The sequence below is a fragment of the Platichthys flesus genome, chromosome 2 (assembly GCF_949316205.1).
Source record: "Platichthys flesus chromosome 2, fPlaFle2.1, whole genome shotgun sequence".
Lineage (NCBI taxonomy): Eukaryota > Metazoa > Chordata > Actinopteri > Pleuronectiformes > Pleuronectidae > Platichthys > Platichthys flesus.
In genome coordinates, this window is record NC_084946.1 from 13,505,861 (window position 1) to 13,518,452 (window position 12,592).

At 40.7% G+C, this 12,592-nt stretch overlaps 1 protein-coding gene across 1 annotated transcript; it reads left to right on the forward strand.

Annotated features, from left to right (window-relative positions):
* The first annotated feature begins 3,422 nt into the window (after nucleotides 1-3,422).
* LOC133964570 (leucine-rich repeat neuronal protein 2-like) lies at nucleotides 3,423-12,475 on the forward strand. Its single transcript, XM_062398739.1, has 2 exons — nucleotides 3,423-3,557; nucleotides 7,786-12,475. The coding sequence occupies exon 2, from the start codon at nucleotides 8,129-8,131 to the stop codon at nucleotides 10,472-10,474; it is 2,346 nt and encodes a 781-aa protein (XP_062254723.1). The 5' UTR covers nucleotides 3,423-3,557; nucleotides 7,786-8,128; the 3' UTR covers nucleotides 10,475-12,475.
* Nucleotides 12,476-12,592: the final 117 nt, after the last annotated feature.

The window sequence follows — 12,592 nt, forward strand, 5'->3', positions numbered from 1 at the left end:
GGTGAAAGTGCTAACGAGAGAGGTCTTTGACACTAGACCTGACTTGAATCTTCACGTCTTGTCGACGTCACACTTAGCTGACATCAGCTCATGGAGGATGAAGTGCACATGGGGAGAAAGAAAGGTGAGAAAGAGAGACAGAGGGACGACTTGACTTGACAGAGTGAGGAGTGAGAGATGATAGGATGTAGGCAGAGCGGATTTTTCTTTCGCCAATAAAAGCAACAGCCCCCCGAGTGTTGCCATGGCGACCTCCTCTCGCTCCCTTTCTTTCAGTGAGCTAGCACTTATCCTTGCTGCCTCTCAGTCGGCAGGGCATGTGGGTGTGTGTGCTTTTGTGTGCTGGCTCCTGAATGAATCAAGTAAATGAAGAGAAAAGCCATTAGAGGCCAAGTCTGACTGTTTCTCACACACTCAGACACACACACACACACACACACACACACACACTCACACACACATGCACATAATACACATTAATATAAGCCCTAAGGTTGCAGAAATATTTCAGACCACTGAGTTAGCCGACTTCTTCCTTCGTCTCTACGTACATTCTGCAGTGGCTCCTCGTGTCCTGTCCTCTACAACCACTCCAGTAATTGATTTTCAGTGACCACACACCCACTCAATACACACATTCTTCATACTTATACTGTCTGTAAATGTGAACTGCGATGAAAAGAAAAAAGATAAGGATGAATGGGACTGTATCAGTATTGTTTTTTTCATTAGTGTAAGGTCAACGATTGCGTAAGCAAACAAGGTGAATCATATGAAACCAAATGACCTCCAAAGCCACATGAGGAAGTAGTGTCCTCAAATTGAACTTAAACTGAACATTTTACTATTTACACTGCATCTACGAATAGTGAAACACAATACAATATTTTTGTAGTTCCAGTGCAAATAATTCACCAATATATTCTGCTTGTGTGACAATGTTTTCTTAATGGTTCTTAATAAAGTTCCCTTTGTGTTCTTGAATTGAAAGCACGTGCCGGTCACTCTTTATTAGCATAAATGTCAAATCCCAGCCAATGTCATGTCCACAGGCATGAGACTGCAGGACTGTGGTCAGACAACTTTGCAAAACTTAAAATGTGCACTGAAACCTGTCTTTTTTTTGTGATGCATTTTTCTTGCCATTTATTTTTAAGCCATAAATAATCCCAAACCATCCAATTCCATGAAATGAAAATATTATATATTATCAATACTTTAAATCCTTTACTATTATACATTTGTAAAATTAAAGAAACATAATAACTGCTTATTTGGCACCAATTTATTCTTCATCACTGACCAGAGGCTCCCCTCCTCACTATTCACAAGCTCTTTTAAATAATAAATGTATCTTTTTATTTCACCACTCAGTAATCAGAGAGGAGGAGATGTGGAAAAAGTTGTTGAAATTTAAGATTTTGTGTCGATCTAAACAGAAGTGATTCTACATGTTTACTCAGAATCCACCAACGCCAAATATGTATCTTTTAGGATGTGCAGGTAATGCAAATTTTAATGGAAAAAGTAAGTTGCTTTAAATTAGATCTGAGGATAGTGTTAAATCACTAAACTTAATTCCATGTGACTTCTCTGCACAACCATTACATATCACTGTTGTGATAAGTTTAGTGATATAACATGAACAATCCAATCTGTTTGATGACATCATAATATCACCATGGTGAAGGTTTGCTTGATTAAGAATCTGTGAGCGTTGTCATCATGGTTACAAACAATGCATTGTTTACATTGGTCACCTGAACACTCCAGAGACTTTCCTGTTGTTCTGAAAGCCTCAATTTCATACATTTTCACATGTGAGAAGCATTGGCTGTGTTTCCAAACTCTGCCACTCAATCAATAACCCCTACCTCAGTTGTAGTAAATGCACTCTATAGTGAGCTAATGGTTAAAAGAAAACACACTAGTTGCACATTTTCTCTGCACCAGGATAATGAGTGGTGAGTGTTTTCAGATTCAGCCAAACTATGGAAAATTACTCAATTCTGAGGACATTCACTGGAGTTCCTTTCTGAAAACGGCTTAACATTGACAAAGCAAGTTGTGGCTCATTCGCTGAAACACACTATTCAGTATTTTTTTTAATAATTGAAGTTGAAATAAAAACATTTGATCATAGAAAATGTGAGAATGTCTGACTCAAACCCATTTCTGAGTCATGTTTGGTAGCAAACTTACTGAGATGTAATGTGAAACACAGTTCAGTGAAGCTGTTTAAGCTGTCCACCCTCACATGTCATCATTTGACTTAAATATCTTGACACTGAGCCAAAACATTTGTAATTCACAGCTGTAACTGTATCTGCTATTTGCAGAGACGGACACTTTCATTTCCACGTGGTTTACAGTGTTAGTTTGAAGCAGTGAGCGTCTTTAACATCCAGGTTTGATTCCACAGAGGATTATGTTTAATGCTGCATACCTGATCTTTATTGTGTTAATGCTGTATTGCTGCAGCCTGGATCAACACACAGAGTAGAGTTATACCTCCATTCCAGTGCAGTCAAAGTGGATTCCACTATTTTCAGTGCAAAACCAAATTAATGGCATTTTCAAAACCGAGCAATGGTGGTCTCATTGAAAATGTATTCACGCTGAAGTATCACTGAGCCTCTCACTGTCTGTACACATACTGGACTAAACTTTCATTCATTAGTTACCACCACTTGCCACCATGTACAGAAAGTAAGGGAAACACTAACACACTATTGGAATCAGAGACATGAAATAAACAGCTGAAAACCCAGAGTCAGTTCAGCATCCACATTAACATTATTATCTTATTGCTTTCTCTTTCAAGCACCATTTAATAATAAGCCCCATGTCAATCTCATTGAAGCGTGAAAGGAAGTTAACATGGTACAAAATTGACATCGGAAATCCTGTGGTGAAGTTTGCACTGGAGAATTGTAATGGTGTTGAGTCAGGATTAGAGAAGATTCCACATTGAAATCTAACAGATACAACAATCACCAAGTCTGTTTAATGAAAAAGACAGCAGCAGTGTATTAATTATGTAGTGTAATGTAATAATATATTAATGGATTATTAAAAAACTGAAATAAAAAATGCTAAAATGCCATTAGGAGCCAGAGAAAAACTTATCATCCAGCAAAAATAGCACCATAACTTAGACAAAGCAATTTTCCTTTTGGCTTGTGACACAGGGAAAGACAACAAGTGAGAGAGTGAGGCACAAGCAGAAAGAGAGGAGGAGAGAGGAGAGGGACAGAAGCTCTGCTGCAGAACAGACCTCATCTCCTCTGTAGCTGGAGGGATAGAGGGATAGAGAGAGAGGGAGAGAGAGAGAGAGAGAGAGAGAGACAGAGAGAGAGAGAAAGACTGAGTCTGTGCCACTTTTTCTCTTCAGCCCCAGCGAGAGGGAGAGAGCGAGGGAAGTGATATTTCAGGAATCTTAAGAGATCCAGAAAAGCGAGTGACTGGCAGGGAGAGGAAGAATCACAGCATCCCTGCACATGAGGCTGACGGCGAATGGAGGAGGCAAGAGAGATGTAGTTGATGCTTCCAATGCGGTAAGACCAATGTGTTGATATCATTTTCTGAGAAAGCTGCAGCACTCACACAGAAATGCAGTTACATGCAGGACACCCGCTCTGAGTGAGAGCAGCAGAAGGTGGTGGTTGCAGGTGTGTGCTACAGACAGAGGAGCATGGAGGTCTGTGGTTGCAGATGCAGGAAAGTGCCTCGGTCTTTGTATTTTGTGTTTTTTCTCTTTTAATCAGCGCCTCTACCTCTGTCACACATCCCTCGCTTTCCGCCCTGTTGCAGTCTCTCTCAGTGTCATATACAGTAGCACAGCAAAAACAACCCTTATGCAATGGATCATCTCATGAAAAGATGTATTTCTCCTCCTTCCTCTATAATCTGTGGTCTATGCTCCTCTCTGGTTGCCTCATTAGGTTTAATTGGATAAAACTAAGTCAAATGGAGACGATGAACAGATGATGAACATTTCACTTTAACTTCTGCAGAATGTCTTCTACATGAATGTGTCTGATCCACAACATATCAGAGTTATTATTTTCTTTTTTCACTTTAGTAAGGGTCTGAAATCTTTCAAGCAACTGACCCAATGATGATTGCGCACAAGATTACATTTTGAGTATTTAAACCATGTAAAACGGACTCTTTTTTAAACCTAGAATTGCACAACTTGTTTCATTGCAAGAAGAAAGAAAGATCTTTACTGTAGAGCACATATAAAAATCGAAACGTTAAAAAGTAAAGATTTGGAATTTAGCGTCTTTATGGTTGTAAAGAATGACTTGAAGCCTCCTCATTCCATCTCACTTGTTTTTCTACTCTTCATTTCCTCTCTATCATGAATCATGTGTCCCTGATCGTTAAAGTACCAGACAGACTTGAAGGTCAACATCAACTCGAAGTTTGAGTTTCTTGTATAAGTCAAATGAGGAGTACACCAAATTACAAACAGGCCAAACAAATGCAACCAGATGAATGGAGTACTTGTATTTGATTATCTTCTCTTTAATTGGTCCCAGTTGAGGTTCAGAAATCACATATGCAGATATTTTGAGTGTGCGTGTGAGTGTCTAAAGGGAAATAGATAAATATATGTGTATGAGATAATAATGTTCAGAGACAAGAAATATCTGCCCAATAGAAACATTTATAGATCAGTTATTGATCCAGAAACTTGAACGATACATATCTTTTTTTTTTTTGCTCTGCAAAAAAGCTGGATTGAGAGGTTTGGGACATTTCTGTAAATTCCTCATTAATGCATATTTTGTTTAGTATAATATCTAAACAGACGTTCTGGTCGAGCTATGTTATGTGCTGAGAACATATCTATACCAAACGTAGTAATTGTAATGATTTTGTTGTTCACAGAGCAAAGACACAAGATGCTAAATTATTTGTAAAACACGGGGGTGGGGGGGGATTTGAAATTGAGGTGAGATTGATTTTAATATTAAAGGCCCGGTGTTTTGGACTTCAGGGTCCTTTTAGAAATGCTGAAAAGAATGAGCACTCTTCCATAGAGGGAGCCATATTGCACTGCAATGTTTCTACAGTAGCCAAGAGTGGACAAATCAAACCTTGGCTCTGCAGGATCCCTGTAAGGTTTTAATTAGGCCAGTGAAGGTGCCACTAAATCCTCCAAATTGAATCTTTAACAAAACTGAATGTGATTGATTGATTTTGATTAATTCTACAACTAACACATATTTAATTGAATTCCATTATTGATTCATCATTATTCAACAATTTAATTTTATGTCTTATTATTGCAGCAAACTGTTAAAATCTTTTTTAGAATTACCCAGTGTCAAGACAACATCTTTAAATGTCATGCTCTGAGATGTGAATTGCTGGAACCATAAATTGATTCATCAGTTCAATCGAGTGGACACAGAATCTATATACTGTAAACTAACAGAAACAACCTGAAAACCTTTTGTGTATCGGTATCATGCAGACAGTTTTTTTTTTTACCTTAGTTAAATTACATTTCCAATCGCTATTTTAACTTAACTCAAAAATTAACTTGCAGTGTTTAGGTAGCTGTTGCCATTTCAGATTGTGGATTAAGATCATTGCATTTAGTCTTGGTGTAACTATCCTGCAATAGCCGGCAGGGTTACAGCTGCGGATCACATACAGTCCAGTCACACTAAACTTCCATAGAAATCCTAAGAGTAAGAGGTAGAGTAATAACGTCCAGTTAGATCAGACAATATTCTCTGATTATCCACGGTGAAGCGACGAGGGAGGAGACGGAGCTGTGAAAGTAGCCGCCGTCGTATGCAGCTGTTATTTCAAACCACTTTTCTGAATTGTTCATATTTAAAGGCAACAAAAGTCCTTTCTGCACACCCATCGGTGCACAGCTCTGCTTTCCTGAAACTGCTCTCGCTTTTAAAAGACTGTGACAAAGGCGAGGTGCTTTACAAAGAAATGATGGCTCCATTATTGAGGGGGTTGCGTGAAAAGATGAGAGTGGAGATGAAAGTGAATGACTGATATGCGAGTAAGAAGAACCACAGGAAGCGAGAACTGCAGCTCCTGTGTTTTACTGTTACTGCACACACATTAAATTGACTCATTACACTGCACACAGACACACACAAAACAAAGTGCTCACTTTGTTTTTGCTCATACAATTCAACAGTGGTTTATAATATGACAAGTTGTCTTATTTCTCTAATGTGCTTCACTGAATCATCTGTCAGTTCCCTCTCCTTTCTTTTACTTTGGAAAACGAGCATCTCTCCTCACTTTGTCCTCATCACCTGACAGACGTCAACATCCTGCAGAGCTGTTCCGGGTTACTCATGAGAACTGCGGATGCTTCATATACTACCTTTCTTCCTAATGAGACCAAACTTCATCACAGACAGTGGACGGTTGTTTCAATATTATAAATAAAGACGGATGAAGGAGGAAAATGTAGTTTCTTGTGCAGCCTCATAGCTATAGTCATGATGAATGCAGCGTCACCTCAGTCCAGTCACTGTTGGCCATCAGTGTTCTTGTCAACGGATGCACAGATTGGACCAAAACAAAGTCCAAACTAAATCTCAAAACAGTAAGACAGTGAGCGAATGGGAGATCTGTTTCCATGGCAACTATGCATCAAGCCCTGCATGGCTTCTCAGTGTGTGTCAGTGGGTTTTTCCCACGCAATTGATTTTAGATACCAGAACAAATGACAGTCAATACTTTGTGCTCATTATCCAATGTTGTTGATATTTCTTTAAAAAAAAATGAATACAAGCCACAGTGGGTCATGCAGTTGTAATGCATCAAACAAAAGATGTGTGTGAGTGTGTGTATGGTTAATAAAGACATTTCAAAACCACTATATACCACAATATAGGTTATGCAAGTGCAGTTAGCATCCTGTAAAAAACACATGCATAGTGGTAATCGGATGAAAATATTAGGGCAAAATTCAGTGATATAAAGCAATTTAATAATCTTGTAAAAGCCATTATTTGTTAAAATAGGTTATACCTACCTAGTTTTGTAATCATCTTGTAACATGAATACTGAGCAGTATGTCACTCCGTGTAAATACTGATGTAACCCTTGTTTGTGATTGTGTGTGTGTGCAGAGGCAGATAATACAAAGACCCTTGGTTTTTATTTATATATAGTGTAAGTGAATGTTTTATTTATTTGACATACATATTAACCATATCTAATCTCCTGTAGACTAAAGGTAGAACTGCCAGATAACCGTATATCTCTTCATATCATTTACTATCATATATCATTTCCTCTCGTATCCTCTGTACTTTATTTCTTTCTGTATTCTTTTTCTAATCGGTGTTGAGAAGCTTGTACTTCTTGTACTAAAATGGCACTTAATAGAGCCTATACCTCTGCCAAGGCCCAGCATACCCCTTTAATTCAATGAATCTGCACCAAATTGCCTAAATTCAGATCTAAAAATGACTAATTTTTCATTCCATTTATTTTTCATTGGGAAATCAGAAATATTGTCAAAGAATGCTCTATCTCACAATCTATAGTGAAAAAGAAGGTCTTAGATTCAATTCCTAATCTGCATCAAAATTGTATGGGTTCCCCCCTGACCCATATTTCATCTTTCCACCAGGTTTTGTATTATTTTGTGAAGTAGTTTTGGCTATATCTTGCGAACTGAAAAACTAAAAACGTAAACATTTAGTTTGAAAACATTGAATTAAAAGGCAGGTTATAGTCTTTCGTTTTTTAATCTGAGTTTTTTTCTCCTCTTCTCTCCAACAGAACAGTAAGCTGCCACGCTGTGAGCTGTGAGTCCTGCACCTGGGCCAGGATGTGAGATCGATGGTGTGACAACAAAGGCCGTTATTGAGCTACAGCCATCGTGCATCCTCTGATCACCACAACACATAAAAACATTATTTGTGTAGTAAAGGAAAGAGACATTATGTCTATGTGCTGTTGATAATTGAATCCCTCTTGGCTTCCACTTAATGATTGATGACACTGCACCTCATCTTTTACAGTTTGCAGACACAACTTAAAGAACCCTGGTCCAAATGATTAATCTCAGCTCCTCATAACAAACTCATACGTCTAAATCAGCTTCTGTGTAACTGTGGGGATTATGAGGCCAACTTTAGAGCTTCTACAGTCCCAGTGTCTCCTGTGTGTGTTTGTTGGCGTGTGTGTGCCCACTGTTGTGGGCTCACTACCTCACACGCTGCCATGGCACGTCTCATGCCCGGTGCGGTGTGTGTGTCAGATCAAGCCGTGGTTCTCCCCTGATTCGGTCTACCATGAAGCTCCCACTGTGGACTGCAACGACCTGCTGTTGACCACGCTCCCCTTGCCTATACCCCCGAACACGCACACCCTGCGCCTGCAGAGCAACCTGCTCTCTGAGCTTGACACTGAGGTGTTGCACAGGCTCCCCAACCTCACCGACCTTGACCTTTCCCAGAATCGCTTCAGTCGTGTCAGGCCAATAACTCAGGGCTCTTCCCTGCCCTCTCTGCTGTCTCTTCATCTGGATGAAAACCATCTCAGTCACCTCCCTGAGTCCTCTTTCTCCTCACTGCCAGCTCTGCAAGAACTCTTTCTCAGCCACAACAACTTGCATTCAATCGCCCCTGGAGCCTTCATTGGTCTGGACTCTCTACTGCGTCTTCATATCAACAACAACAGACTCGCCACCATCAACCCTTTGTGGTTCAGGGCTTTGCCCAGCTTGGAAGTTCTCATGCTTGGGGGAAACCCAGTGGCGGCTCTTCCTGAAAAAGGCTTCCTGGCTCTAAAATCCCTCAGGAGTCTTGTGCTTGGGGGGATGGGTCTGAGAGGCCTGGCTGAGGAAGCGTTGGACGGGCTGGACGGCTTGGAGAGCCTCTCCTTCTATGATAACCTGTTGACCAAGGTCCCCACCAAGGCGCTGAGGAGAGTGCCCGGACTGAAGTTCCTCGACCTCAACAAGAACCGAATCAAACTGATCGAGACAGGAGATTTCCGAGATATGGTCCACCTGAAGGAGCTCGGCCTGAACAACATGGACGATCTTGTTTCTATTGAGGAAGCCGCTCTGGAGAATCTTCCTGAGCTCACCAAGCTGGAGATCACCAACAACCCTCGTCTGTCCTACATTCACCCAAAGGCTTTCCTCCAGCTAAGCAGGTTGGAGAGTCTCATGCTCAACTCCAACTCTCTCAGCGCTCTGCACCAGCACATCATGGTCTCTCTGCCCAGTCTGCAGGAAGTCAGCCTCCACTCCAACCCACTACGATGTGACTGCTTGTTTCACTGGGCGGCCTTGCAGAAAGACACACAAACGGATACAGTGGCAGCTCGCATGGTGCGTTTCATCCAACCACAGGCCACCTTGTGCTCTGAACCACCAGAGCTCAGAGCTCGCAGAGTGAGAGAGGTGTCTTCTAGGGAGATGTCAGCCTTCTGCCTCCCTATCATCCCTGCCAGCTCCCTCCCATCCTATATGGGAGTAAGAGAGGGAGGCAAACTGGTTTTGCACTGCAGAGGTCTTGCTGATCCACAGCCTGATATGTACTGGGTGACTCCCTCTGGGCTGAGACTTAGTCCTACACCCAGACTCGCAACCAAAGGTTTACAAACTCCGGCTCCCTGCCCCAGGCTGACACCCTCTGAGGGACTCAACCACACATCCTCCTCAAGCCATGCTAGAAATGATACTGCCTGTAACCCCTCCAAACACTACCGGCTACTTCCTGAGGGAACGCTGGAGATCAACAAGGTCACTCCCAGCGAGGCCGGATTATATACCTGTGTTGCTGAGAATGTGCTAGGAGCAGATACACGCAGCGTAACTGTGGGTGTGCACAGCAGAAAAAAGAACAGAAAAGGGGCCAAGTCCGCTAATCTGAAGGGATTTCCATTATTCAGAGTGGATGCGGGGTTGGAAGTGAGGGAGGTCGAACAACATTATGCTGTGTTGTCCTGGCTGAGTAGGCGCAACCTCCCTTCCACTCGCCTTTCCTGGCAAGCCATATACTCAAACGCCCACACTCCTATATACACTACACGCATCTTGGCTGGCACGCAGAGTTTCAACCTGACCCACCTGCAGGCACAGACCTTTTATCGCGTGTGCCTCCATTTAGGGACTGTCCACGATGTCAAGCATGCCAACAGGAGGTTGAGCGAGAGTGGTAATTCTCAGTGTGCCTCATTCAAGACGAAGGATATCCCAGAGCCCAAGCCCAGCCTGCAGCTCAGCCCGGAGCTGACTTCCACTGCAGTCACACTTCTGCTGCTCACGCTCATATTGCTGCTGCTTGCAGGTCAGAGCTGGGACACTCTGCCCAAGGAGGGGGCTCAAGAGATCCACAATACTCTTCTGCTGGAAATCAAAAGTCCCAAGGCTCTGATCATCAATCATAACACACAAGAGAGCAACGGACATCAGGCCAAGCAGAGTGAGAAACTGCTTTTACATGAGGATTGCTGAGATCATGTAAATTGGAACATGACATGAGTAAAACACGGACAAAAACACTGACACACACGCAGACAGGCAAGCTATCAATGTAAATAACAGGTAGAAGAAAGGAGTCAGAGATCAGAGAAATGCAGACAGAGATTTGTATTTATTTTATATAAAGTATATATTGACATTGTTTCTGTGTTATGTAAAGAAGGCCTAAACCCTTACTGGGGAAATAAAACGGGACAATCACACTCCTGCGGTGAACACAGGCGAAACAAATGAGTCTGGGCAGCTGATGATCACTGGACTGAAACGGAAGAAATCCAACCAAGGACAGATCTTTTACAGAGAAGAGCTGCTCAGACCTCCAGGGTGTTCTTAATGATTCCTGTGTACATGTTCTGCAGACTGAACCAAGCAGACAAAACTCTGCCTTCGGAAATGACACTGAGTGAAATTCCTGCTCGTTCTGGCCTTTGTAAATCAACGTGATTGATGTCAACAACCCTTTTGCTTCGCTTGTTCATATATGTATACAGTATATATACTCATCCAGAATAGCAGCCTAACATCCGAGCATAAACGTGATCCAGAATTGATTGTGTTATAGTCTATTTTCAGCTATTAAACAATAAATGAACAATAAAATCTTTTTAATATATAGTCTTACTGTTTCATATCTACTCCTTACCACAATCTGAGTTGAGATTTCACTAAAAACTAAAATGGCACTCAGTACAACGCATAAGTCCAAATGTTGACAAATTTGGACTTCTATATTTAAGAAAAGTGGGAAACCAATTTCACTTCCTAATCTGGATCTGCAGCTAAACCTTATGAGTTCCTATGGCTTTTGATGTTTTTACAACAGACAGGGGTGAAAACATAACCTCCTTGGCTGAGAATATGATCATTAACCAGCTGTTGATCACATCAGTGAACTGCACTAAACATAAAGCGAGGGATGACGGACATTAACTCCCATCATACAAATTGCATTATACTGATCATCTGCAGCAACAGCTCCTTCTTATCTGTATGCAGCTGATGTTGCTCCACTGTAGAAATATGTCCAATAAAAGCTCAGGATCCCCGACTCCTACTCATTAAACACAAGAGAAAGTGTGTCCCCCTGCTGGATAAGACCAGGAACTGAACAGACGCTGCAGTCAAGACAAAGCCAAGGTTCACATTTTTTAAATCTTAATATTATACTCACATGTTTTTAACAATTGTATAACAAATATAATCCTAGTACAGAGATGAATTCAGATCAGCCACATGTAATATTTCCTTTTTGTGCATTTACAGAGCTGAGTTGTAACACTGAGGAGAAATAGCCAGTAAATAATTTATTAAATTAAAACGATTTTGTACCTGATGTACATCAGGTACTTATACTTGAATTTTTTCATGTAAGCTTCTTTTTACCTTGAATCCACTATATTTCAGAGGGACATTTTATAATAAATTGTAGGTAAAATTACTTCCAATGAAAAAAATTAAGGTTTTACATAGTAAAATCTAAGTTGAGTTTATAATATGGGATTCGGGTTAGAGTAAAACTTCTTATATCAAAATGAATACCAAATCAGTTAGTTAATCCAATGATTTATTTATTTAATGTAATGACAGGGACCAGTCTGCCTTTACAATGACTGCTTTTATTGTGATGCTTTTGGCCATAAACTACCATGGCCTTTAAGTGCAAATCACAAATGCATAAACCTCAAACGGGAAAAGTAGGTACCTACAGTCGACAATGGTCATCGCTGATTGGATGAAGGAGCTGTATGTCTGTTAAACAGGAAGGACATGCTGACAGAAAATGTTTTGTTTTGATATTTATCATTTGTGGTGTTTTGTGATTTGACATTGTATTTTGCACTTCAGGGTTAGGGTTAACTCTATTAATATCTTTTGAAATACTTTATACTTGTGATGAAATACTTCTACATCTATTTTTACTTAATCCAAAGATCTAAACACTTCTTACAACACTGGTTCAGGTTCAGTTATTTGCCTTGAAAAAAGCAAATACTGAATTATCATCTAAATTTACTCTTCAGTTCTATTTATGAACAACCCTTCAATCACAGACTGAGCCTTTAATTTAAAAGGTGCATATAACAAAGTACC

What these genes read in the sequence shown, in the direction of transcription:
- LOC133964570 (XM_062398739.1), top strand. Translation starts at nt 8,129, where the DNA reads ATGAGGCCAACTTTAGAGCTTCTACAGTCCCAGTGTCTCCTGTGTGTG.